The following is a 26,973-nucleotide window of genomic DNA, read 5'->3' on the forward strand; positions in this document are numbered from 1 at the left end:
GTTCTGGATCTCAGATTCTGGAAAAGTTAGGAGCCTGATATATGGGTAAATGATATTTCAAAGTGTTAGCTTCGTTATGACTATACAAAATACACAATTTGTAAAACTTTTCTCGATAGTTTATTTTTTGAAAAATACATGTTTTGCTCACATTTTGCTTTTGATCTCAGGAAAAGTAAACTTTTTTTCTTAAATTTTTGTTTGGTATAGAAAATTAGGTATATATCTTGAACATGGCCATTTTGTTTCTCGTTATGTTGTTTAATTTACTTGCAATTAGGTAAAAATGGTTTTAGCGCTCACGTCATAAAATTTGCGTCGCGCGTCAATCGCTCTGTGCTTTTCACTCACGTGAAACTCATAATTCGGCGTCTCGTTTGCGTATCGAATTTTATCCATATCTCCTAAGCTCCTGAGCGATGCTCTTGCGACGGATCTTCAGATCAAAATTCAGAAGTTTCGGAACAAACTTTGCTGACACACGTCTCATGCCCAAAACATCCGAAAAATTGCATTAAGGTAATTTTTTGATTTTCAAAACAATTTACTTCACAACTTCTACGATATCTTTTGTTGTTAATGTGCTAGGTGCGTCCAGAGGGAGGTTCGTCTTTGGCATCTTCTCGGTCATCTTGGAAACAACATTTAACATTTGTTTTACTTAAAGCAGACTTAGCATACGCCATTGTCAACATTTCAAAAGTTTTAGAGTAGGTACTTGATTCCATTTTTCACACAAAATTTGATTTAAATTGTTTGCTCCACTTTTTTATAATAATAGAAAATCGCCGAGCACAGCAGTAGGTATACCTGTTACCTTTTTATCTGTCAAAAACAAACTAAGTATGTATCAAATATATATTTGAAACTCTAAACATAAGTCGCGAACTTTTTTGTAGAACTTTTAAAGGTACATAAAGCCTTCATACATTGATTTCAATTTTACACAATGGTTAAGGCAGCGCATGCGATTAAGTCTGTTTAAGAGGAGTTTCATCCAACCTGTATGACAAAAACTGTGATAACTCTGCTAATATATGTGATTACCAATATAAAATAGCATATAGCACTCCTCGATAACGTAGCATTCTACTGGTGAATGAATTTTTGAAATCGGATCAGTAGTTCCGAAGATTACCCCATTTAAAGAATGTTACAAACTTACAAACTTTACCTCTTTATAATATTAGTATAGATAGATATAGATAAATTTAAATTTATTATACTGTTAATTCTTAGTTTTAATTTAATTATTAATATGTAAAAATAGCCTAATTACATAACATGGGAGGTAAATAAAACTGGTTTTTGTTTTTTACTTTTTTACATTACCTGTATTTTTTTTGATATGATCTTTAAGATTAATCTAAAGTAATTTTAATGTAATTTGATAACTTGAATTACTCTACCATGTGTAGTAATAAAGTAAATTTCAACACGAGATTTTGCCTATAATAGTCCAAGCGGCTACCGCCATAAGAGTGGTTATCCGGTATCAGTACAACAACAGATTTGGTTACTTGATATATCAGGTGAATAATAAACCATTGGTCTGGTAGCCTTAGTAATAGTACCTGGTACTTAGTAGTAACGGGTTCACATTTTTAGCTGAATATAATTTTGATATAATTTTTCTGTAAAATTGATGTGCACAGCATAAGAAAATATTAAAATTTTGGTTTTGCAAATAAAATTGCTCTGGCACCTCAGTACATTAATCATAACTCTGTCAGACCAAGATTAAACGAGTCCTTTACTGCTATTATTTTATAGAATCAGTTGTCCAAGTATCTGTGGATCCAGTCCCAGTACTTCTCCACGTCCGTGAACAGGGTGTAGCTCTGAGTGCACGGCTCTCCCGGGGGTCGCACGGTGCGGGACAGGATGCCCTTCACCTGCCAGGAGCCTGTCACCTTTCTATCCTGTCCTGTACTATCCTGTACCTTGTCGGGGGTGAACACCTGCAAATGACCAGTTTGTGACTTTTATGAGACTTTCAGAAAATCAAAATTATCATCACATCTGATTGACTTGACATCTACATTTCACGTCGACAAGCACATGGCAGGACATGGTCGTCGCACACGATGCCATGCGTTGCTTCGTTATTGGCGATGGTGTATCACTTAACATCAGGTGTACTGTATGCAACTGTATTACCAACTACTTCAGTAATCAAAACGTACATTTTGTTACTCAGTATGTAAGATGTTAATAAAAGCTTCGTTAGAAAAAACATCTGGGACAATTGTGGTAGTTTTCAGTATCACTATGTTATGGTCCAGAGAATTACTGCCATCTGAATGGTCCTTTAAATTATACTACAAAAACGATTACATTATTATCAGCAGCATAGCTGCCAGGTAGGTATTAGAAAATGGTGTAAAGTCTCCACACCAGTTTAAGTCATCGATTGACGATTTTAAAAAAGTTCTTAACTCGCGTTTTCAAGCCAGAATTTGGACATCGTAGTAATTCCATAAATTTTCCTTACCAGGAAAGCGATACCGCCATCACCTTCGCATGTCGATGCTCCTGGAAACAGTTCAAAAATATTTAATTAACTGATAGCGCTATGTTGGAAGGATCACGGACTTCCAAACACCATGGACTCGAGCCACTTGCATCCACCAGATCCCTGTAACTCGCTTAATGTCATCGGTCCATCAAGTAGGGGTTCGACCAACTGTGCATTCCGATGCGGGGTCGCCATTATCTTTGGGACCCCTGCGTCCGTCGGCTCGTCGATGACTTTGATTTGAGTCTGCGGATATCTTCATTTCTGATTCGATCACGCAAAGAAACTTCAAGCTTAGCTCGCTCCATCACACGCTGAGTGACTCTGAGCTTTCTTATCAGGTTCATAGTTAGCGCTCAAGTCTCGGATCTGGAGGTATGACTGGCAACACGCACGCATATGGTTTACTATTATTATTAGAAATATATTATGGTAATTGTTACCATCTCCGAGGTATCCCGCGCAGAAGGTGTGTCCGTTCAGTCGCCGCTTGTACAGCACGGGGTCGCGCTGGATGCAGTCGTGGTCGGACACCAGCGGCAGGTTGGCTTGCAGCAGACTCTCCAGTTGCTGGTCGTCATCGTCGTACCCCCACCCTACCATCTGGAATGCCGATTTATAAATTTATATACTTTGTTCATTTTTGATACTTCTGATAGTTACTGTACATGACTAACTGTCAATTTTTAAACTTTTACAATTTTATAACTGTAAACAGATTGTAGTGCCTATGTAGATATACTATATAGGCACTATTCTTATCACACATCTATTCTTATTTACTTGCATGAAGGATTTTCACTTACAGCACCAGTAACGTTGCCCACAAGTGGGCCAGCGGCCGCGTTGGGCCACAGACACGCGGGCTGTATGTTAGAGCTGAACGGGACATCCTGCGCTAACCTCAGCAAAGAGAGCTGGTCGTCGTAGTCAGCTGACTTGTAATTTTTGGCAGTTATTATCTCCTTAACCTGAAAAAGACAGAAATCGCAGTTACGAACTCAGCACTGCCTGTCCCTGTCTAATACGATACTATGGATAAAGAACGATAGAGTCTAGAGATGAATTCAAAACTCACACTGTCGAGTTATAAGAACATCGTTACAAAATAGTCCTATTGCTGCACCGCTACATAGTCGATGTCCTTTGAACATGTACTAATGTGTGGTTTGGTTCGTCATTTCATATACGCATTGTGAGATTATGGAATAGCTCTGGCTGCTAGCTGGCTCTTGATAGCTTCTGTTTCCCCTGCCACTTAAAATATTTAATATTTAAGTCAAGAGCGAATAGAATCTTCTGGTGTAGGCAAGTACTTTTCACCAATGGGCTGCATGATATAGCTTACGCGGCGTGATTGCAGCTAAGCGCTTGCTTATTACAACAAATAAATAGTTAAAGAATCAATAAAAACAATAATTATCCAGGACGACATTTCGCCCCAACTTTCACTTGTTACCTTAACCTTCGTCGTGATATTGTTATTTCTTGATTAAACTTCAGCGTGAGTGGCAAATTGTTTGAAATCGTGAGTATTTTAGATAGTGGCGTGGAAAAGGTACATAGCTGCTTTCAATTTAAGTTTTCATACATCATCATCATCATAATCAGTCGATGGACGTCCACGGCTAGACATAGGCCTCCTGTAACCTTCAAACACCACGATTACATTATCGTAGGTAAATAGCGATAATTAGGTAAGCACTTTCGACGATCAAAATAGGAATACTTTCTTGTTCGAAAACGATTATTTGAATGGAATCAGCTTTAAGGGCTCTCGATTACAAGCAAATTATTCCCAGGTGTATCAGAGAGGTTTTAGAAAATTTCCGTCTGTCACTATTACTATCGTATAATAGAGCACCTACCTTTCTCCATTCCACCTCCAAGATATTCTACTTCGGTCATATTCATAGATCCTATCCTAGTCGAATAACAGGTAACAGAGATGCACTTACGTTTCTCCGTTGTACATCCGGTCCGAAAGTGGCTGCGTGGTATATCCCGATCACTACCAATACATCCTTTGGTTTTCTGTTTACAGTACAGTATCCAGCTGTGAAATTAATTAGACCACATGTCATCATCTACATCATCATAATCAGCCGATGGACGTCTACTAATGGACAATGGACACAGGCAATTTTTTGGCTTATATGAAAAACTCACTTTAGAGTTTGGGCTTCTTGCTCATAGGAAACGGGATATGAAGTTCAAGGATAATCCGACTCGCAACCTCGTGGTACAAAAGGCAGTTCTACAAAAATTAAATACCTACAGTTTACCTGTCAAGACAAAAGACTTCGAGATGAGGGTGCCTCCACAGTTGTATCGCAGACTGGTTCGTGTCTGAATGTCGTATATGGCAGCGAACCACGGCCAGTATCCGGCCTGTGCCGGCCCGTCCTCTATCCGCTCACTGGTCACCATGCGGCGACCGCAGTTACGAAGGACATCAGCTTTTTCTGATCTTTGGATTTCTGCACGCTGGATTCAAAACAAAATTATATGAAAAAAACCTTATATTTTTATAATAATCTTTACATCACAATATACGTACAATTATATAGTTTTAAAATGTCTTAAGTTAACGAACCATTACTTATGTGCGTTAACTTTGATCTCAATTCTCAACTGAGTCTAAAGACTTCGATCTCATCTAATCAGAAGATTTCGATCTCATCTGATCAGAAAACTTCAATCTCAATTCTCATCTGATCAAAAGACTTTGATCTCGTCTGACCAAAAATACCTATAAATTTACTTAGTGAAAGTCCGTGTTTCAGAATTTTGTGCTATGCACTTACCCATTGATATTTCTCCTGTTGTGGTGTTTTTCCGGTATTAGCGTATTTATCCACGAAACCCTGAAAATTCGATGTCTTTTTAATCATGAGTGTCTTAATGTTATCGTGATGATTGGTGGCGATCTCACTTGGTAGTTGGGAGATTTACCAATTATTTTTTTTAGGTATCTTTCTACTCGGCATTATACTGGAACGCTAAATTGGAATTGCGTTTTGAATGGTTTGGAACTGGAACGTTAAAAACTAGCCTGTTAGTGTCGAGTGAAATCCTAAATTGAGTGGGGATTGAAACCCAAGCCCGCTTAGTTGAAAACCACAGCATTGATAACTGCGTCAGTCAAGTCGTCATAACTTTTGTTGCGATTGCAACATTTACAAGTGAACTGTAAACGAACTTAAGTTTATCTGGCCGACTGTGACGTGAATGTCATCCACGTGAATAGAAAGGAGTTCGGGTTGCCATGTTGTTTATATATAGAAAAGTACTTTATATTTTTTTTCCGAAATGGCAACAATGTTTATTTTTCCTAAATGCCAGTCGATCTATCAACTACTTATAATAAAACTGTTATAAGACAAAGTCTGTAAATTGAAGATATTTGAAAATTTTAGTTGGAGGTCATAATTTAATCGATACTGAAGACAAATACATATTTTTTTAATTTTTTGTCTGTCTGTATGTATGTCTGTCTGTCTGGCAAAATTGGCAAATGTACTACTAGAAAAAATACTATAAATAATGTCAAATCAGTATGTAATTTAATATTTTTCAAAATTCTTTCCTTAGTGGGTTAAAAAGGGGCTGAAGTTATTTTAATATAAATCATTCATGTTTTGAGTTATAGTGTGGTAAAATGACTAGTGGCACTGGTGGTGGCAAAGGGTCACAAAGGTTACGATCTGGCGACTGGAGATATAATTCTTTATGATAATTAGTAGAAAACAGTCGGTTGCATGTTCCTCCTAGCCACACTAAGTTCTATAATAAGTCATTTACACGTACATCAATTACTCTCTGGAATGGTCTTCCTTATGAAATACGTAATTCAAAGACTTTTTGGAACTTTTAAAAGTCGTTTATTCAAATATTACCTGACAAACTTACAGCCTTCATAAAATGCGGCATGTCTGTCTATTACAGGCACTTGTACGAGAAAATGATACCTAAATAAAATACTCGGGTATTATAAATAGTGGCTCAGTATACAGCATTATGTAATTTGTGGTTCACGGTGCTGGTTAACGATTTAGTTAATGTATTATTAATATTTAATCACCTACTACTAATTCGTGTTGTTGATCTTTTAAAAATAAAAAATGAATAAATTACAAAGCAACTGCAATTGTAATGATAGTTTGACGACCTCTCTCACGCAGTTATTTATAAATATTAATTGGTGGTGTTGTGTATAGATGTGATGAGTTAGGGGACTAGATTAAAGTCCTAGAGGTCGTGGGGTCGATCCTTGCCCGCTCGGCTTTTGTTCTACATGTACATCATATAGGGCGATGGAGCAAGCTATGTTTGGAGTTTCTCTGCGTGATCGAATCAGAAATCAGAAGATCCGTAGAAGAACCAAATTCACGGACATATTGCAGGGAGTCGCTAAGCTGAAGTGGCAGTGGGCAAGGCACATAGTTCGAAGAGCCAATTGACGTTGGGGTCTCAAGGTGCTGGAGTGGTGACCCCGCACCGAAAAGCGCAGTGTTGGTGACCCCCTACTAGATGGACTGAGGACATTAAGCGCGTTGCAGGGAGGTCTATCGGCTGTTAATGATGGCGATACATCTTATATTGGATTTGTTTTATTATTTTTTTAACCGACTTCCAAAAAGGAGGAGGTTCTACGTTCGGCTGTATGTATGTTTTTTTTTTTTTAAATATATGTAAACTCATTAGTATATTAAGCCAAGGTAGATAGATAATGAATACTATCTATCTTTGTATGCGACGCATTAGGAACAATTAACACGTTGCATGAGTGGTATCAAGAATTTGAGCAAAGTCAAAAGAAATAAGAAAAACAAAAATAAACACCCGATAGTTCATAAATCATAAACATTTATATAAGTATACAATAGAATCCACCCAAACACTGGAAAACACACATGCTCATCACAATTATTTTTCATTTATATGGGAATCGAACCCACGGCCTTTGCAGAACTGGTTACTGTCCAGTGCACCACTCACCCTTAAATTGAAAGTACCTAAATAAACTAAAAATAAAGTAATTTTTCCCACCACATCGGGCTCTGTGCAGTGTTCCACGTTGTCGATGGTGAGGCCTTTCACGTTGGGGTTGAGGCCTGGCACCTTTCCCCTCACTTCGAGACCGAGGCCTTCTTGCTGAGTTGAGAACCGTAGCGTAAAGATGTCACCATCACTCAAAGTTATTCTTGAGAACTGGTTATTTTCCTAGAAAAAGTTCATTTAATTAAAATTACTCGTGCTAATATAATCTCCTCCTTTTTTAAAGAGAAGTGTAAAGAGGTCTTCATCGAGTTGGTTATTGGATATTTTTTTACATCAAATTAAATATGTCACTAAATGTGATACTAATGGGTTGACTGAAAAAATTTAGTTTTGGAATTTTTTTTTAAACATTTTACCGGTTTGGATAATATTATGGACAAATTCCATATTAATCGGAAGTATGAAGCTTAGAGAATAATGTAATAAACTATAGGCAAGTGTCAATGTATCAGATTGCTAAGTGACTTGGCGGCACGTCTTTGTCGGTACTTAACCAGGGCCGAAACCTACAGACAAGATCTATCAACGCCAATCACCTATTAGACTATAAAATCCAAATTTCACCTAAATTGCGAATCGAATCCACGGCCTGTGGGCTACAAAACAAAGGCATTGGAAACTGCTCCAAAGAGGTCATCAAACCTCAAGGTAAATTATTAAGTAGGTATTTTCTGTTTTTTCCTCAACACTGTCTTATTAATAATATTGTGTTGGGTTTACCGATATTAAAATTAAAAACACAGAAAAATCTAGTACTTTTTGTTATGTAGTTAATAAATTAAAACAAAAAAAAAATATTTAAATCGGTTCACAAATGACGGAATTATCGCTGGACATACATAAAAAAAAACAAACATACTATACAGCCGAACGTAGAACATCCTCCTTTTTGGAAGTCGGTTAAAAAACATCATTACAATTATATTATTTTAAAGTAAAAAGTTATGCATAACAAAAAAATATACGCGTCGAATTAGTAAATAACTTTCTATCAGTTGTTTTGTCGATTGAAAATAGATTGATAGATACCTAATGATGAAATAGTTCTCACCGATTTAACTCCGAAAGTGATGTTAACTTCAGCATCGAACGAAAATTTGACAACGCTGTTCGCCGGAAAGCTCTTTTTAATATCCAGATTGTAGTCGGTGTATTCCTCCAGAGGCAAGCCAGGCTTTATCCATGCTGTGATGTCTTCCGTATTCTTGCAAGGGTATACCTTGACTGTAGAGCTGGCTATAGGCGACTGACTGTCACATCGTAATATTACTACACATATAAACAACAACACTCGCTTCATTACAGACGAAGTTTGGTCGAATTATAATTAAAGTTTAATTGATTTCAAAGTTGAAAACTAATTATAAAAAATAAGAATGACTGTTTTTCAACAAATAAATTTTCTGACATACGAGTATATGCTAAGAGGTGAGTGCGTCCTTGGTCAAAGACGTGTAACGACTGATAAATGAATACAAGACAAACGTCGAGTATAATCGACACATACGGTTTGCTACGTCATACTAGTTTGAAGTTGCACGTTGACAACGTGTTTATAAGTTTTAGTAGCTCGGCAGTTATGAGGATGGACAGATTTGGAAGGTTTGGGTTCGAGCTTGTGTTTAAATAACCGGAGAAAGCTGAAGCTGGAAGGGGCTTCCACATGTTTATGTTAAGGAAAGAGGAACTAAGCCGCTTAGTACGCGTTCAAGGGATATTGACAAGAAACATCGATCAATCAATTCCTGAACGCACTTTCCGAAACTTTACAAAATATAATATGTTGAATTTTGCCAAGTTAAATCTTTTTTACTATTTAGTATTTAGTGACACACCACTTATAGATATAAAAACCCCTATTTCAGGAAACATATTGTCCTTTTTTGAGAAACCCAATGTGGTTTTTATTATTGATCTTTTACAATAAATTAAATGAATCATTTTAGAATAATAAATAAACGAAACATTTAAGTAAAGAACTACATTAACTATCTGATATTACATAAAATAAGAGGTAAATAAACTCCACTGGTTTTTGTTAAAATAACTGTATTGCTGATATAATCTTTAAGATTAACCTAAACTAATTATAATTTGATAATTTTAATTACTGTACCATGTGTAATTAATATTAGATATATTGACCATAATTCTACAAGACCAAGATTAAGCGAGTCTTTTACTGCGACTTGCTAAGCGAGTGTTTTATTTTTCGGTTAACCCTTACTTATTATTTTTATCTACTTATTATAAGTATCTGTGGATCCAGTTCCAGTACTTCTCCACGTCCGTAAACAGGGCGTAGCTCTGAGTACATGGCTCTTCCGGTGATTGTTCGGAGTGGGACAGGATGCCCTTCACCTGCCAGGAGCCCGTCACCTTACTACCTTGTCCTGTACTGTCCTGTATCTTGTCCGGGGTGACCACCTGCCAACGACTTATTTGTGAATTGAGTTATGAACTTCGAATGGAGTAATTTTTATGTGATTTTGGGGAATTTTGTCAAATTTTTTGTACAAAATTTAAAAATAATCAAAAATATCATTACATCTGCCAGAGACTTGACATCTATATATCATGGCCATGCGTCGAGCTTTGCTTTGTAATTGGCATTGGTGTTCCACTTAACATCAGGTGGACTGTATGCAAATGTAGGCAGTCCACCTTAATACAGTCCCATGAGTATTTAGTATTCAAAATATACCTACATTTCTTATCTTAATGCCTTTCAAATGACTCTCCCAGATCAGAGCAACTAAGTACGATGGGGGAAAGCCACTGAAGTGAGGCTATAGGAACAGTAAGGCTTTCCTTGGTTGGATGCTAGGAGCACCTGGATCTTTACTCACGTCGTCGTTATTGAGTACTTCAAATTATATGCGAAGCTACTTTCAGTAGCTAGAGCTCAAAAAGGGTTGACTAAAAATAAATTAACTTCGTCAAAGCGGACTTAATATTAAATTCCTCTAGTAAACCCTATTCAATTCTAGGTTCTGCACATGATTGGACTTTATTAATGGATTTGGATACGTATGAAAAACATATCGCTATTTCGAGATCTAGACCAGTCATTTGTCATTTTTCCAAACAAACTAAGCTAGTAAGTAGTACTTGTAGAGCTTACCGTGCCGTGGGAGACTAAAATTTTGTGGAATCACAGTATAAAAGTGAATAAATATTATAATAATAATAATAAAGCCCTTTTATTTTCTCCTTATAACATTTACAATATTTTTTAGTAACAATAATTCCTTAAATCTAGTGTTAGTATATTTAATATTTACAATAGGTATGTTAAAAAATATGTTTTTTTTTTTTTTTTTATAACAAAAGAGTATGAATGAATAAATATTATGACCTAACAAATGTACTAACTAATGGCTATGCAGATAGTCTATACACCGTAGAAGTAGGTGCGATAATCCTATCAGCAAAATCTCTTTATAACTTGCCTAAAGTCTTCTTGGCCTCTCTAGAACTGCAGCAAGTTCTATATTAGAACAGGGATCAAAGCTGCTCTAGTAGGATCTTATCAAATTTCGCTAAGCGGGGAGAACAACACGAGAGGAGAAGGGGAGTGGTTATTGATTTTTAAGGCATTTATTAACCCTACGTCCATTGGTCATAAGTCCAGGGACTTGAGTCCGCTGCTCGGAGTTTTTTTTCCCGCACATCCGCACGGTGAATCCATGAAATCCTAAGATATTCGTCTCTCCTCTTATTACTTAGTATTCAAAAATGTAGGTGAAGCTTCTTTGGACAAAGAATCTGGGACAATTATAGTTGTACTGTATAATTAATTAATACCACTATTCAGAATTGCGGTCCAGAGAAGTCAATTCCTGCCTGTTAAGTCATCGATTGACGGTTTTAAAAGAATTCAAGCTAGAATTATGATATTGTTGTAAGAGCAAAGATAAACCCTTACCAGAAAAGCGATACCGCCGTCACCTTTGCATGGAGATGCTCCTGCAAATAGTTAAAAAATAATTAATTCAATGCTAGTTTATGCTATCTTGTAAGGACTTTCAAATACTACGGTCACGGTCTCGAGTCGCTTGCATCCAGCAGCTCCCTGTTACTTGCTTAATGTCGGTCCATCTACCAAAGGGTAAGGTAAATTTTGGGTTCGACCGAAATTGCGCTTACCTATGCGGGGCTGCCATTGGCCTCAGCGTCGATCGGCTCGATTCATAGTTAACGACCAAGTCTCGCATTTTTTTTAATTCTTTACAAGTTAGCACTTGACTACAATCTTACCTGATGGTAAGTGATGATGCAGTCTAAGATGGAAGCGGGCTAACTTGGCAACGTACCAGAACGCTAAATCGCTTGGCGGTACGTCTTTGCCGGTAGGGTGGTAACTAGCCACGGCCGAAGCCTCCCACCAGCCAGACCTGATTAAGATAATCTCAATCTGCCCAGCAGGATCTCCGTTTTGTAAATGCACCGTGCATACCACTGCGCCACGAAGGCCGTCAAAATCCGTCATCCGTAGAAATCGCTGGCAACACGCACGCATATGTATTAGTAAAATGTATTTATTGGTGGTGATTGTTACCATCTCCGAGGTATCCCGCGCAGAAGGTGTGTTCGTTCAGTAGTCGCCCGTACACGGGGTCGCGCTGGATGCAGTCGTGGTCGGACACCAGCGGCAGGTTGGCTTGTTGCAGAATCGTCAGCTCCTCGTCGTCATCATCGTACCCCCACCCCACCATCTGCAGCACAGTCGTCTTCGTCGTTAGAAATTTTAGAAAGACGATTTTTACTAGCGCCAAAATAACGATTTTTCGACAGCTTAAGGTAAACTTTCTTACTATAATTATTATATAATATACTTATTAATATACGTATTACTAGCGGACGCCCGCGACTTTCAACTACCCCTACGCTACCCCTACGCTAACCCAACGCTGCCCCTACGCTACCCCTACCCTACCCCTACGTTAACACTACCCTACCCCTACGCTACCCCTACGCTACTCCTATACTAACTCTACGCTACCCCTACTCTACCTCTACTCTACACCTACCCTACCCCTATCCTACTTCTACCCTACCCCTACCCTACCCCTACCCTAGGCGTGACCAAGGGAAATATGGATTCATTTATATATATATATATAGATAATAAAAAATCATTTACTATATTTTGAATATTTTCGATACTTCTGATACTGACTGTACACCAGATACACACTGTGTTGATTTTATTTTTTAATTATATTAAAGATTGTATTATATTCTATTGTATTTATTTCCTATGTAGTATATTCTATTCTTATTTACTTGCATGAAGGATTTTCACTTACAACAGTGATGTTGCCCACCCGTGGGCCAGCGGCCGCGTTGGGCCACAGACACGCGGGCTGGATGTCGGACCTGAACGGGACATCCCGCTCCAACCTCAACAGAGACAGCTGGTTGTCATAGTCAGCCGATTTGTAGTTCTTGGCAGTTATTATCTCCTTAACCTGAAAAAGACAGACATCGCAGAGCTCTGCACCGCTACGTAAGCGATGTCCTTTGGACGCGTACGAAACGGTTTGCTTAGTTTTTATACGCACAACGAAGATATAAGAAAGAAAGAATTCATTTATTTATTTTTAATTGCCACACTTAACCCTTAAACATTTTTGTAGTGCCTGATACTTAGGCAAGTCAATAACCAAAAGTAGTATGTAGATATTGAATGCTCTGCCAGCTTCTGTTTTCCGCACCATTTGCAATAGACTAAGATTCCCATTATTAAGTCAAGAGTAAATAGAATTTTCTATACAGGAGCTTTTCACTGTCAGGCTGCATCATTGCTTACCATCAGGCGTGATTGTAGCCAAGCACTTGCTTATACAGGCTGTCCCGTAAATATTATGACATACTTCACAGGGTTCTGATATCAAGGCCTACTAAAATATCGTAACTCGTATGTTAGCCGATAATTTACGGTTTTTAATTAAGTTATATTGAATGTTCTACAAAGTACAAAAATTACCACCTTCAGTGCAATTTAGTAGTACAATTACCAATAGAATAATTACTCAAACGTTGGTTATATATTATTATTACTATATTTTACAGGTTTAAGGTAACAGAGATGCACATACGTGTATCCGTTTCACGTCTAAGGAGTAATCTGTCAAGTGATATATCCCCATTGCTGCTGAGATTTTCTCCGGTTTTTTGTTTGCAGTACAGTATCCAGCTGCAAAATTAATAACACTATTTGTGATCTTCATCATCAATATTAGCCAATGGAAGACTTCTACTAGACATCTCTTGTCCTCCAAACAATACGGCCTCGAGCCACCATCGTCCACACATTAGTATTAATACGAATATGTATATGTCGGGGCATTGACTATATTCCACTTCTGATATCGGCGGATCGAACTAAATACTACTTTTGATAACGGAGAAGCCGTAGTCTAAGAGCATGTTCTAAGCTTTATGTGTGATGGATGGCAGATACACAAAGTAACACTATCAATCATCACCGAATCGACCATTTAACTTGCTAATACAGTTCTACCCTCTATGTTGATCAAGTACAGCGCTGATACTATCACATGTAAACCAGGGTTATCTAACGTAGGGCAGGTAGTCAAGCACGAGCGGATCTCAGACTTGCAACTGATGTCAGTTGGATTGAGGGGTCCCTTTACGACTAGTCAATGCTCTTCATCTCCGCTCGCGTTGGCTCCCAGCTAATTAATTAACAATGCAATGGCCTTACTTTTATTAACTCACCCACTAGCTTCTATCACTATCACTATCACTATCACTATTTCACTATGCTTAACAAATGGAAGACACAAATGGAAGACGTCTATCCATTTCAAAGACCGCGATTACAAGTGAGCCGCTAAACTAGAAGACTACAGTGGGGGCAGGGTGCTTCACTCTCTAAAGCGTACCGGTTGCGCGCCATTTTTGCGGCTACCGACGCAATGCTATTGGACAGAGTCGCGTGATCAATCTTTCAGTCTTATTTATTTAAACAGTAAATAATTAAAACCCAATTACATGAAACCTGATTCTAATATTATCACAATAATTAATGTAGATTTTGCTAACCGATCAAATAACTCACTCGCCGACATATACACAGACAGAACAAAATGCAAAAAATTTACATTACCTAAGTATGACCTACCTACCTAAGTAGGTACTAGTGTGCTTAGTTTTAAATAAGTTTGTAAAATGATGGTAAACAAAAAAATTAACCTTGGCTGAGTTTGTTGTGGGCTCTTCTCCGACCCCTCTTTGGAACCCTCGTAACTTTATTTTAAGTTTTCGACTATTATTAGCACCTAATGGTGGTAATAATAGTCGAAAAATTTATTGATTAAATTATATTATGGCATAATCCTGACATTTCTAAAGTGCTTGTAAACTAAGCCTAATTGAAATAAATGAATTTTGAATTTATATGATTTTTTTTCATGGTCCCAATGTTGGAAACTGCCGCTGTTGGTTGACAATAATGTGTCTTTTTTCTAGAGAGTTCTATCGTTTACACATGCTAGGCTACAGGGCTTGTAGCTATGTGGCAGGTTGATTACGATTATAGAAAGAGTATTGACAGACAACATGGCTAAAGCCCCGGCACTGATTTATTACTTGTAGTTCTACACACCTTGGTGTCAAATCGCCTGCAACCAGAAGCTACTAAAATTTATAATTTTCAGCCAATTCTAATGGTCTACTTTCTTGTCGGAAAGAGGATATAGAGCTTAAACACTAGCTCCAATCCAGATTTGAGGGCTTAGGGCTTGCATGCTTTAGTATTTAACGATCACTTACAGACGTTCAAAGAGGTTAATCTAGTCTTACTCTATGCAGACGGTAATGATAATGACCAATACCAACTGTTTTACATATTTTCCGCGGCACAGAGGTGTAACACTACTGTCATAGGTACTATGGGCTGAGTAAAAAAAAAAAAAGTAATTCATAGTTCGACCCACGACCTGGTGTTCCGAAGGCATTGGACCAAAAGGCATTTCTAAAAAAAACATTGTTTACCTGTCAAGACAAAAGACTTGGAGATGAGGGTGCCTCCACAAATGTAAAACAGACTTCCTTGCTGCAACTCATATATGGCCACGAACCAGGGCCAGTATCCGGACTGTGCCGGTCCGTCCTCTATCCGCTCACTGGTCACCCAGCGGCGACCGCAGTTACGAAGGACATCTGCTTTTTCTGATCTTTGGATTTCTGCACGCTAGATTCAAAACAAAAAATACTTGAAAAAACCCTTATATTATCGCCGCGTTGCAACGACTTGCGGTACGAACGGCTTCAGTCTGCTCGTGGCCTTCGAGCCGCCCACATCTTTTGTTGTGTAATTCTTTACGGGTTACTTGGGATAGGCGGGGAGAGTGATTTGAGTGGAAAAGGGGAGTGTTTGTTAATAGTCAAAGGCGCCTTTAACCCTACACACAACGTTCACAAGTGCGTGACTTAACTCAATGTTGTGAATCATAATCTCTGTTCGACATTAGTTTTTTTATTTTTGTAATCACTTTTGAGTCTGCTAAAACTTATATTTATAAGGGGGTGCAATAGGAGCTTACATCGATTTTTCAGTATTTAATAAATACGTATTTAAAAAGTTATCACATCTGATCAAAATACTTCGATCTCAATTCTCAATTGATTGAAGGACTTCGATCTCAACTGATCAAAAGATTTCGATCTCAATTCTCATCTGATCAAAATACTTTGAACTCGTCTGACCGAAATTACCTTAGTAAAAGTCTGTGTTTGCAGATTTTTTGTCATTGTTTATAGTGTGATGGATTCAACTTACCCATTTATATTCCTCTTGTGGTGACGTCTTTCCGATGTCAGCGTACTTGTCAACGAAACCCTGAAAATTTGGTTTATTTTTACCTGACTGCGTCAGAAGGAGAATGTTTTTATGAATTGGAACGGGCACATTTTACATTTTTTTTTATTGAAAATTAAGCATCTCACATACATTTTTACAAGCTACTTTATAATTGTTAGTATTTAAAATGATGGTAAACTTCACTTGCATAAATTTTTTACAGGACATTTTCTTAAAAATCAGGTTATGGTACGAGGTCAATTAACCTCGTGCCATACCACAGTTTTAATGCGAGGTCAAAAAATCCCGTAATGCACGGTACGAGCTCAATTAACCTCGTACCACACAACAAGTTTTAGTGCGAAAAACCTCTTATTGCACGGTACGAGGTCAATTAACCTCGTAACACGCCACAAAAAGCTTAATAACGAGGTCAAAAAACCTCGTATTGCACGGTATGAGGTCAATTAACCTCGTACCACGCAACAAAAAGTTTTAGTACGAGGTCAAAAAACCTCGTATTGTATTGGTTATAAAAAAACAGTGACGCAGCGAACGAGTTAAAAAAAATAATAATAAGTAAAATAAAACATTATTTATGTCTAAAATAAGCATAGCTTGAGTGCTTGAAAATCTCATAGTTCCCATGGGTTTTGTGAAAAATATATACACAACAACTATTCTTACCACATCGGGCTCCGTGCAGAGCTCCACGTCGTCGATGGTGAGGCCTTTCACGTTGGGGATTAGGCCTGGGACCACGCCCATCACTACGAGGCCGAGGCCTTCTTGCTGAGTCGAGAAACACAGCGTGAAAATGTCGCCATCACTGTAAGTTATTCTTGAGAACTGGTCATTTTCCTAAAAAAACATTAATCATTTTTTTAATTAAAGCTACTAAGTACAAAAAGTGAGTAAAGAAGAAGGAAGCTATTCTCAGAGTATCTCTGCGTTATTGTATTAGAATTAGAGATCGGAAGAAGGACCAACCAACAAACCTTACCGACAAAGCGCAACGAGTCGCAAAGCTGAAGTAGCAATGGGCGAGGCATATAGTTCGAAGAGCAGATGGACGTTAGGTTAATAAGGTGCTGGAATGTTGACCCCACGCTGGAAAGCGCAGTGTTGGTCGACCCTCCAGTAGGAAGTCCGAAGATACCAAGCGAGTTGCAGGTAGTCGCTGGATGCTGTTGTTTGAAAGCCTTTAAGGGAGGCTTATGTTCAGCAGAGGACGTCCATCAACTGATAATGATGATGATGACTGAGTACAAAATAACAAGTGTTGATTGGTTTTTAAATAAAGAACTTGGTGGTAAACCTACACACCTTCTCGTATTTGCCTGTTCTTAGGCACGACCGAAGTCAATGAAAGTCAACATCAAAATACTTTCCTTTAGGCTATACCTACTTCATATGCTGTAGGTTGATGCGGGTTCGATTCACTCTTGAAAGTTTATCGCGATTCACGGTAATAGCACGTATTAAATTTATGAACGTCATAAGGCTACTGTCTGCACCATCTGAATCGATCCCGCGACCTATCTCAAAATAAAGGCATTGCAAATTGTCTTTGGAACAGTTTGCAAAGGCTTTGTTTCAACAAACCTCAGGGTCAATAATTATAGTAGGTTTTTTCTAGTTTTCCTCAACGCTGTTTTTTTAATAGTCATGTGTAAGGTTTTCCGGCTTATAGATAAAGATTTTTGTTTCTTAGACATTATTTTTTCTTTAATGTGGTTTCGTGTGTAAACAATCAATCATCTCCCGTATTACTTTAAGGGTTGGAATTTATTTTCCAAATTTATGTGGAACAACTTTTTAATTATTATTTATACTAATAAAATATAAAAACATAAATGAAAATCAGTAAAATGCGTATCAAAAAAATATACGCGTCGAATTAATAACGTTCTCTCTGATTTTTCAAGAGACTGAATACTAAGCCCTCATTCGCACGAGCGTTTAAATAGAACAAATGCATTTCCAAGTATATGTTCATAAGCTGTCGTGTAAACATATACATGGGAATGTATTCTATTTGAAAGCTCTCGTGCGAATGAGGGCTGATAATGATAAAATAGTTCTCACCGATACAACTGCGAAAGTGATGTTAACTTCAGCATCGAACGAAACTTTGACAAAGCTGTTCGCGGGGAAGCTCTTTATAATGTCCAGGTAGTACTTGGTGTATTCCTCCAGAGGCAAGCCAGGCTCGATCCATGCTGCGATGTATTCCGTATTCTTGCAAGGGTATACTTTGACTGTAGAGCTGGCTATAGGCGACAGACTGTCACATCGTAATATTACTACACATATAAACAAACACACTAGCTTCATTATAGATGAAGTTTAGGGAAACTTATTAAATCTTTATTGATTTTGGATGTTGAAAATTAATATTAAAACACAAGAATGTCTGGTTTTCAATATACAAATATATTATTTTGAATATAAAAATGCTAATGCGTTGGCCATGGTCAAAGACGTGTAACGACTGAATTGGAAGACAAAGTGATGGTTAACTTAATTCGTCTTTAACACATACAATTTGTTACGTCACGCCAGCTCGAAGTTGCTAACCTGTTTAGAAGCCGTCAACTCAGCAATATGAGGATTGACTCAAACTTGGAAGATTTAGAGTTCAATCCCCACATCGCACTTAGGTACTTTTGTTTTCTTCTTCAAAACACAACTTCAAACTTCAAAAATAGATGATGATTTGAGTCAAATGGAATGAATGATTTTGTCTATTTTCAGGGTATCGTTTGATAGACCATGACTAAAAACGAAATAGGAGAGATATCCTTCTAGATAATTCATTAGAAACCTTATTAATTTGTAGAGTGATAAATTATTTAGTCGTAGAATTTACTAATTAAGGGCTTTATTAACACACTTTAATTGAAATCTTCTCTTAGGGGGATCGCAATGTATCCTATCCCCTAATGGGTGGCATTTTTCAAACGTTTGTCACAAATTTTTGTTTTTCAGTTCATCCCTGAAAACCCTGCCCTGCATTCATGTATTGCACGTTATACGTCGTTATAATTTGTTAATAATAAGTGTGAATGTTTATAACTCCTTCGTGAAGTTTGGAATTTAGATTAATTTATAGCCCAAAAACGCATAGACTACTTTTTGTCAAACATTCTGTAAACACGGATAAGTGCTACATGTAAATCGAAGTGCCACTTTGCTAAGACCCATAAATACGAAAAATGAAAGTAAAACTACACTAGTGTACACATCGATTTTTTAAAGTGAAGACCTCGTGTTATAAGAGTCAGTCCTCCAACTGATCTAGTCTGAACAGACAACCCCACAACCTCGCCCTGGCCCTTGCAAAGTCACGGTTCAGCCACGGTCACAATCAGTCATCCAACTGAGTGAGGATCCATTCCCGGAATTTGTCTACATTAGTAAACACTGCGAAGCTCTCCCCACACGAGATGAGGGATGAGGGCTGTGCGCTGAAGGACAAAAGTCCCCTTAAGTGCCAGGAGCCTGACACCTTTCCGCCTCCGCCAGGGGACTGATCATCTGGATTGAACACCTGAAAAAGTCAACTGTTTACAAGGTGATAGTAATTGATCTCTTATGGCAGAATGATTTGGCCTCAATAATAAAACGTACGATTAAATTTGATAAAAACTTTTTTTTAATAAGAACCGAATGTAATTTGTGGGAACAAAAAATAGGACGAAAGCTTAAATAAATCAACATTATTATGACAATCATCTCCTCCCATCCTCCCATCATCCTAAGTTCGTAGGTGTGGTCATGACAGGCTCTTCGTTCATTCGATTTGTTCAAACTTTTTAACGATGAATAAACAGTTGATTATTTGACTAATAAATGGACAAGTGCGAGCCTAATGCCACCATCTAAGAAATATGTCTACGTACGTTTCTTACCAGAATATCTCCAGGAGACTGATATTGATTCGACCATTCAAATTATTGTAAACTCGTGATTAGGTGCCTAATACTTACCAGAAAACCCATTCCACCATCGCCATTGCATACTGAAGTTCCTGCAGAAGGTTAAAATCACAATAAGTTGCTTTTTGTTACTTCTTCTCAGCAGAACCGATTAGGAAGAATTTTGAAAAAATAATCTTTTTAACATAAAAATGGATCTGACTTCAAAAACGTATTTCAGGTATTTTCATTTTAACACAAAATTACCTATATACCTATTTTCATGGAAATTAAATGGGACCAATCTCGAAGTATACTTTTTCAAACAAAAAGAGAATTTCCAAAATTGTTTAATAAATTACGAAGATATGAGGTAACAAACATAAAAAAATCCGCGCGAATTGAGAACCTCCTCCTTTTTTTTAAGTTTGTTAAAAATTTATGTAAAATGGAGTAACACATAATATTTATCAATCGACGTAGGCTAACTAGAAAAACGAGTCAATTAGTATATAATTGGTCTGATGAAAAACAATATTTTTTTGAAGTTTACCTTGTGCAGAATATCCCGCACAGAAGTTGTTCTTGTTGAGTACGAGAGTGAAGTCGGGGTGTGCGTCTGTGCAAATGGCGTTGGACACCGTTGGCATGTTGGCTTGCTGGAGACTCGGCATCGGCTTGTCATACTCGTCGAACCCCCACGCGACTACCTGGGAGTGGGAACTCGGACATGACGAATGGGAAAACACTGTATTCATTTCATTATCAACCCTTATTCGGCTCTCTGCTGAGCTCGAGTCTCCTCTCGGAATGAGAGGGGTTAGGCCAATAGTCCACCATGATGGCCCAATGCGGATTGGCAGACTTCACACACGCAGAGAATTAAGAAAATTCTCTGGTATGCAGGTATCCTCACGATGTTTTTCCTTCACCGTTTGAGACACCTGATATTTAATTTCTCAAAATGCACACAACTTAAAGGTTGGAGGTGCATGCTCTGGAGAGGTCATATCCACTAAGCTATCACGGCTCAACTACTCTCGCTTGTAGGTACGTACTCGTGTACGTATGGTTGTTGTAGGTTTCCATAGCCGTTGAATTACTCCAGGACCGTTGTAGGCGTGAAAAAATGCCAAGCGGTTCCGCTCTGACTACGGAGTACAGGGAAGGTTATTATCAGTCCGTGCCAGTCAGACGTGCCCTGTCGATTAGCTGGCAGAAGTCCGGAAGGATTATTTTACTCCTCGACTAGCTGGCATAAGTCCTGAGGGATTTTTTTCCTCCCTGACAACAAAAAAAGGACCGTAGAAGGACTCCAGGGTCGTCCTAGGACTTCAGCGATCAACTTACTGTGCCATTGATCGTCTCCATCGAGCTGGTCGGCCCGCGCCACAGGCAAGCAGGCTGCGCCGTCGCACTGGGTGCCTTCTCCAACTTCAGCAGCGCTATGTCGTCAACCATCATGTACATGTCATAAGTCTTGGGAACTATTATTTTTTCAACCTAGAAGTAAGAGATCAAACAGTTGTTGTATATAATTGACTGGCACCCGTCACGGTTTCACCCGTGTAGTTCCCGTGGGAATATCGGGATGAAATGTAGCATAAGTAATACGGTGAAGTGAATTTTCTAATGGTTAAATCTATTAACATATGTATATAGATATATAAAAGAAAGTTACGCTATTTATAGCTCGAAAACGGTTGGATCAATTTGGCTGAAAATTAGTGGAGAGGTAGTTTAGAACCAGGAGACGGATATGGGATACTTAGGGTAGGGTAAGATAGTTATAGGGTAGGAGTAGGGTAGGAGTAGGAGTATGGTAGGGTTAAGTAGGGGTACAATAGGCTAGGTTTAGGATGGGATAGAGTTAGGGTAGGGGTAGGATTTCACGTGGATGAAGTTGCGGGTGTCGCCTAGTAATTTATAAATAAAAAATAATAAATAAATTGGTTGAGTAGTTATGGATTGACTTATTTTAATTTTTAAGATGTTCACGGATTTAAAATTGGTTCATCAGTTCAAACGGTTCAAGGTCTCTTTTTGGGTTCTTTACTCAGAAATGATGTCACAATAATATTTTGTTGGGCTTTCTTCATTCACCGATTTGGCAATAAAATGTCAGTCAGTATTGTACTCACCTTTCTCTCTGTAAATAGTGCGGAATAGTTCAGACTATTTCTGTCATGTTTTCCGAGCGTTACAATCAAGTTTTCCGCTTTTCTATTGATAGTGCAATGACCGGCTGAGGAAGAAAATCAAAATTTTGAATAAAGTGCTTTTAATTATTTAATAAAATAATTTGTCCTAAGGTTGCCTGGAAGAGCGACCAAGCGATAAGTCTGCCTTTTGTATTCTACTTGTTTTGCTCGTTTTTTTAATTATTGTGGTGACAAATAAAGAGTTAATAAATAAATAAAATAAGAGATTTCTAATTGTACTTTGAAGACTGCACCTGAGTAGGTCACATAGTAGCTTCACTGTTTACCTGTCAATACATAGTTGTTCGCTATGAGTGTGCCAGCACAGTAATACTTGGAGTTGCTCGTACTGCTGTCGAACAGCGCCGCATACCAAGGCCAGGCGCCCGGCGTCGCCTCCCCATCCACCACCAGCTCCGAGTCAACACCGCGTCTGCCGCAGTGACTGAGGTCCTCCTTCATGAGCCTGTGACTCTCCGCTTGCTTGAACACAACACAGCCAATGGCGTGCATAAGGTTGTCTATCAGTATGCACTAGTAAGAAAATTAACCAAACTGGGAAAATCTTCATTTAATAAGCATTAAGAAAACGACTCTTAGGGTATGCAGGACTTTTATACATGTATGGAGTGCACGCCATTGAACACAGCCTCATCATACATTTAAATAAAATTGAAGTGTCTGCCTGTGTTTTTTAGAAAACTGTGTTTTCTCAAGTGCCTAAAGTAATTTTTCACGATGTTCAAGTTTTTTTTTAATTTATGTCTCTTGGTTTGTGGTCCTCGTGCTTCGGGTTAAGCCGTCAGTTCCTGTCATCATCGTCTATATCCGATAGTGACTGTTATAATAACATTATCACCATAATCCCGCCAATCAGCATTACCATAGCAAATTTGTGAGTCTGCATTAGGGATTGCAATCCAGCGGCGTTTTCAATCCAGCGGAATTTTTGCTGGATTGACCTGAATCCAGCTGGATCCAGTGCGGATCCAGCAAAACGTGGAACGAAAATCAAAAGACGACATTTTTAAGACTTTTTTTATTAATTTGTACTTCTTACGATAATCTTTGAAATCTTCCACTCATTTGGTGATATCTTATATTAATTTGCTTTGGGTTTTTTAATAATTTGAGATCAAAATAATCAACATAAAATTAAATAACAAACATATAACCTTATATTCATATAACATTTAAGATAATGTTTCTAAGTAAGCACTATCTTATTAATTACGCTTATGTTTAATGATAGGACGCCTAATCAGTAGCAATTAGTCTCACAAATTCTTTTAAAATTAACTTTATTAACATTCTTTTAAAAAAGGACCGTAATAATAATAATAATAATAATAATAATATTTTAATTTTCAATAGTATTTTTGTATCAAACAAAAAAAGCTTTGAAATAATCTTCTCTCCGCTCGTTAATCCTTAATAATTAAGCAGTTTAAAGTCTGACGATAAGAGACTACTTCTTTTTTTGAATTTTCTGAAAGTAAGACCTTAGAAAACAAATTTACCTATAGTCTTATCCCCCAACCTGCTTCGCACAGAACTGCATATGTAGCCGGCTGATGCCCTTTCGGCCTCTACACTAGTCGGTTTTAAGGTCATTAAATACTCATAAACCATTGATAAATGTTCACCTCGCACTCCTTCGCTCTCATAAACGCTCATTTCTTTTTTCAGGATCTTTTCGTAATCTAATTGACCACTTGGCTTTTGTTTATTAAAGTTCTCCTTCTCTCTTTTAAGTTCTATCTCAAGCTCTAGCTCTAAAGTCATTTTAATTTTATTTTTTTTAATTCTATTTTGCCGCGCCGATTCGAAAATGGCGGCAACTCAAAACTAAACAATAGAAATTGATACGTTTGCGGATCCGCACCGCTGGATCAAGATGTATGCTGGATCCAGCATGTTTAAAAAGGCGCTGGATCCAGCTGGATTGCTGTATGCTGGATCCAGCAATTGCAATCCCTAGTCTGCATATCTCTTGTCACATTAAGAAAGGAATGTCTGGTACTTTAAAAAATAGACTGATAATTATCTTCACTTACCATCAGCCGTGAAATCAGTCAAGCTTATTAAAGTGAGTCAAGACTATATGTAAATAAAATGTATAGTACTAAAATGAACATTACTTGATTGAGTCTATAAAAAACTAGCAGACACCACGCGGTTTCACTCGCGTGGTTCCCATTCCCGTATGAATACGGAGATAATATATAACCTATAGCCTTCCTCGATAAATGGGCTATCTAACACTTGAAGAAGTTTTCAAATTAGACCAGTAGATCCTGAGATTAGCGCGTATAATCAAACGAACAAACAAACTTTTCAGCTTTATAATATTGGTATAGATACCTTCTTACCCATGTTTTCTCTCTCTCCTGTGACGAATTTACAGTTAGAGCGTATTTACCAAGGATTTCCTAGAATAAAAAATAAATTATGAGTCACTTAACGCTAGGTTAGATTACAATCTCAGAAAGCATCGATACTCAAAAGAGAACAACCTATACGTGGACTCTGTAAGGAAAAGAGACAAGGCGATTGGAGATGTCGACCCTTTTTTTTTGCTCGTGGTTTAAATTTTGAGAAAACCACCTCACTCCAGTTTCGAGGACTCCAACCAATTATTAGTTGAGGCTTGCGACTATAGGTACGTACCTCCACATCCATCCACACATCGCCAAATGCAGAAAAAGACGCCTGAAACACATTCTTCACGATCAATGTGACTCAGGCATTACAAACACCGTGTCTTTGCCAGCGAAAACGAGGTCATGGTCATGGTCATGGATTCATAGGCACGGGGGCATTAGGACTCAGGCTACAACTCCCTTCCCGAACGGCCTTCTAAGCCGAGGTTCGAAGGAGGCCCTTAGAGAGCGGTTCCGTCCAATTCTACACTCGCTCAAAACCTCCAGTGACGCTAAAATACGCAAAATAATTTAGCGTATTCTTTATCAAAGAGAGAAAATCTTCTCCGCAAAAACAGGAACAGATTGGAAGGAACAAATTCATTATAGGTAAATCAAGGTCTCACCACGTCAGGATTATCGCAGAACTCCACATCATTGACAGTGAGGCCTATCAAGTTGGGGGCGAGGCCTGGGGTGAGGCCTTGCACGATGACGCCGAGGCCTTCTTGCGGGGCCACAAACCGAAGGGTGAAGAGGTCGCCGCCAGCCAATGAAATCCTTGAAAATGTTGCTTCATTCTAAAAAAAATAAATAGCTGGTTTTACTGAACAAATTTGAAAATATCTTTCATTAATGAAAAGTTACATTACCTGATAACGTAACTTTTCATTAACTTAAGCTATATATTTATCCCCGTATTTTCACCGGAACGGGAACTGCGCGGGTAAAACCGCGAGGTTCTGTTAGTTACTAATTAAAGTTTAAAACTTACCGTTTTGATAGTGAAAGTGGCGTTAACTTTAGCATCGAAGGTTAAGTTGACAACACTATGTGCAGCGAAGGCTTTATTGACGTACGCGTAGTAACGATATTTCTCCGTCGGTGACAGCCCTGGCTCGAACCACACCGATATATCCTTCGTATTCCTACACGGATACACTTCTAGTAATACAGGATTATGGTTTGGTTCCACCACTTTGCCACTATGCGCCAATAAGTAAACAATAACACTAAACTCGACTATAATTATAAAAGCACACAAGTATAAACCGGACCGCTTCATTGTTAATTATAATTACAGAACATAGACACAATTATAACGATAAACTTGGTTCTAAATTTAAATGTTTTTTTGTTTGATTGATAATGATGACGTCACGGCGGCTTCCGGTATTTTGTGTGAGCGAGACAACGTTAGCTGCGCGAGACGTGCGGAGTGCGAAAAGCCACACGTATGAATAAGAATTAAGAATATACTGAGTATAAACAATTCCCAATACACATTGTATGTAAGGTAGGTTGCCATGAGGCATGAGTCACAAGTCTGACTGTTGGTTTGATAGATAATATATTTTAGGAAGACGATTTAGTTTTGGTTGTAGTCGTAAGGTGTACATAATAATCATTTTCAACTTCAATTATGAAATTTCTCTAATATGCAGGTTTCCTTACGATGTTTTCCTTCACCGTTTGACAAGTGATATTTAATTTCTTAAAATGCACACAACTGAAATGTTGGAGGTGCATGCCCCGAACCGGATTCGAACCCACATCCTCCGGAATCGGAGGCAGAAGTCATATCCACTGGGCTATCATGGCTACAAGGTGTACAATATACATACAGGCACGTTTTATGTGTGTGTGTATAATATTTACTAGCACTATTATTTTATTTTTAGACGCTTCGCAGTTTTACCCGTGGGAATGCGGATAAAATTTTAAACAATTTTATTCTTATCTCACTTATTTTGCATGTTAGAATTGTAAGAAATTATGTATTATTTGATTTATG

The 26,973-nt window shown here is 38.0% G+C and overlaps 3 protein-coding genes across 4 annotated transcripts; all 3 read right to left on the reverse strand.

Moving 5' to 3' along the window:
- Positions 1–1,305: 1,305 nt before the first annotated feature.
- LOC112047005 (transmembrane protease serine 11A) lies at positions 1,306–9,038 on the reverse strand. Its single transcript, XM_024083893.2, has 9 exons — positions 8,634–9,038; positions 7,571–7,744; positions 5,326–5,385; positions 4,804–5,005; positions 4,477–4,574; positions 3,325–3,489; positions 2,962–3,121; positions 2,495–2,535; positions 1,306–1,961 (listed from the first exon to the last, which is right to left on the reverse strand). Exons 1-9 carry the CDS (start codon positions 8,880–8,882, stop codon positions 1,776–1,778), a joined length of 1,335 nt encoding a protein of 444 aa, XP_023939661.2. The 5' UTR covers positions 8,883–9,038; the 3' UTR covers positions 1,306–1,775.
- Positions 9,039–9,190: 152 nt separating this feature from the next.
- LOC112055224 (vitamin K-dependent protein C) lies at positions 9,191–18,757 on the reverse strand. 2 transcript variants are annotated; one of them, XM_052888700.1, is made up of 9 exons: positions 18,504–18,757; positions 17,103–17,276; positions 16,395–16,454; positions 15,608–15,806; positions 13,687–13,784; positions 12,895–13,056; positions 12,144–12,300; positions 11,511–11,551; positions 9,191–10,009 (listed from the first exon to the last, which is right to left on the reverse strand). In XM_052888700.1, exons 1-9 carry the CDS (start codon positions 18,750–18,752, stop codon positions 9,830–9,832), a joined length of 1,320 nt encoding a protein of 439 aa, XP_052744660.1. In that variant the 5' UTR covers positions 18,753–18,757; the 3' UTR covers positions 9,191–9,829. The 2 variants fall into 2 exon arrangements, with proteins under 2 accessions (XP_052744660.1, XP_052744661.1); XM_052888701.1 differs by having other exon boundaries at positions 9,828–10,019.
- A 73-nt stretch (positions 18,758–18,830) lies between these two features.
- LOC112047014 (chymotrypsin-like elastase family member 2A) lies at positions 18,831–26,411 on the reverse strand. Its single transcript, XM_052888699.1, has 9 exons — positions 25,954–26,411; positions 25,586–25,759; positions 24,909–24,968; positions 22,824–23,019; positions 22,477–22,580; positions 21,686–21,838; positions 20,889–21,045; positions 20,408–20,448; positions 18,831–19,968 (listed from the first exon to the last, which is right to left on the reverse strand). The coding sequence occupies exons 1-9, from the start codon at positions 26,242–26,244 to the stop codon at positions 19,786–19,788; spliced, it is 1,359 nt and encodes a 452-aa protein (XP_052744659.1). The 5' UTR covers positions 26,245–26,411; the 3' UTR covers positions 18,831–19,785.
- Between the last annotated feature and the right edge of the window lie 562 nt (positions 26,412–26,973).

Source organism: Bicyclus anynana, chromosome 23, assembly GCF_947172395.1.
Source record: "Bicyclus anynana chromosome 23, ilBicAnyn1.1, whole genome shotgun sequence".
Lineage (NCBI taxonomy): Eukaryota > Metazoa > Arthropoda > Insecta > Lepidoptera > Nymphalidae > Bicyclus > Bicyclus anynana.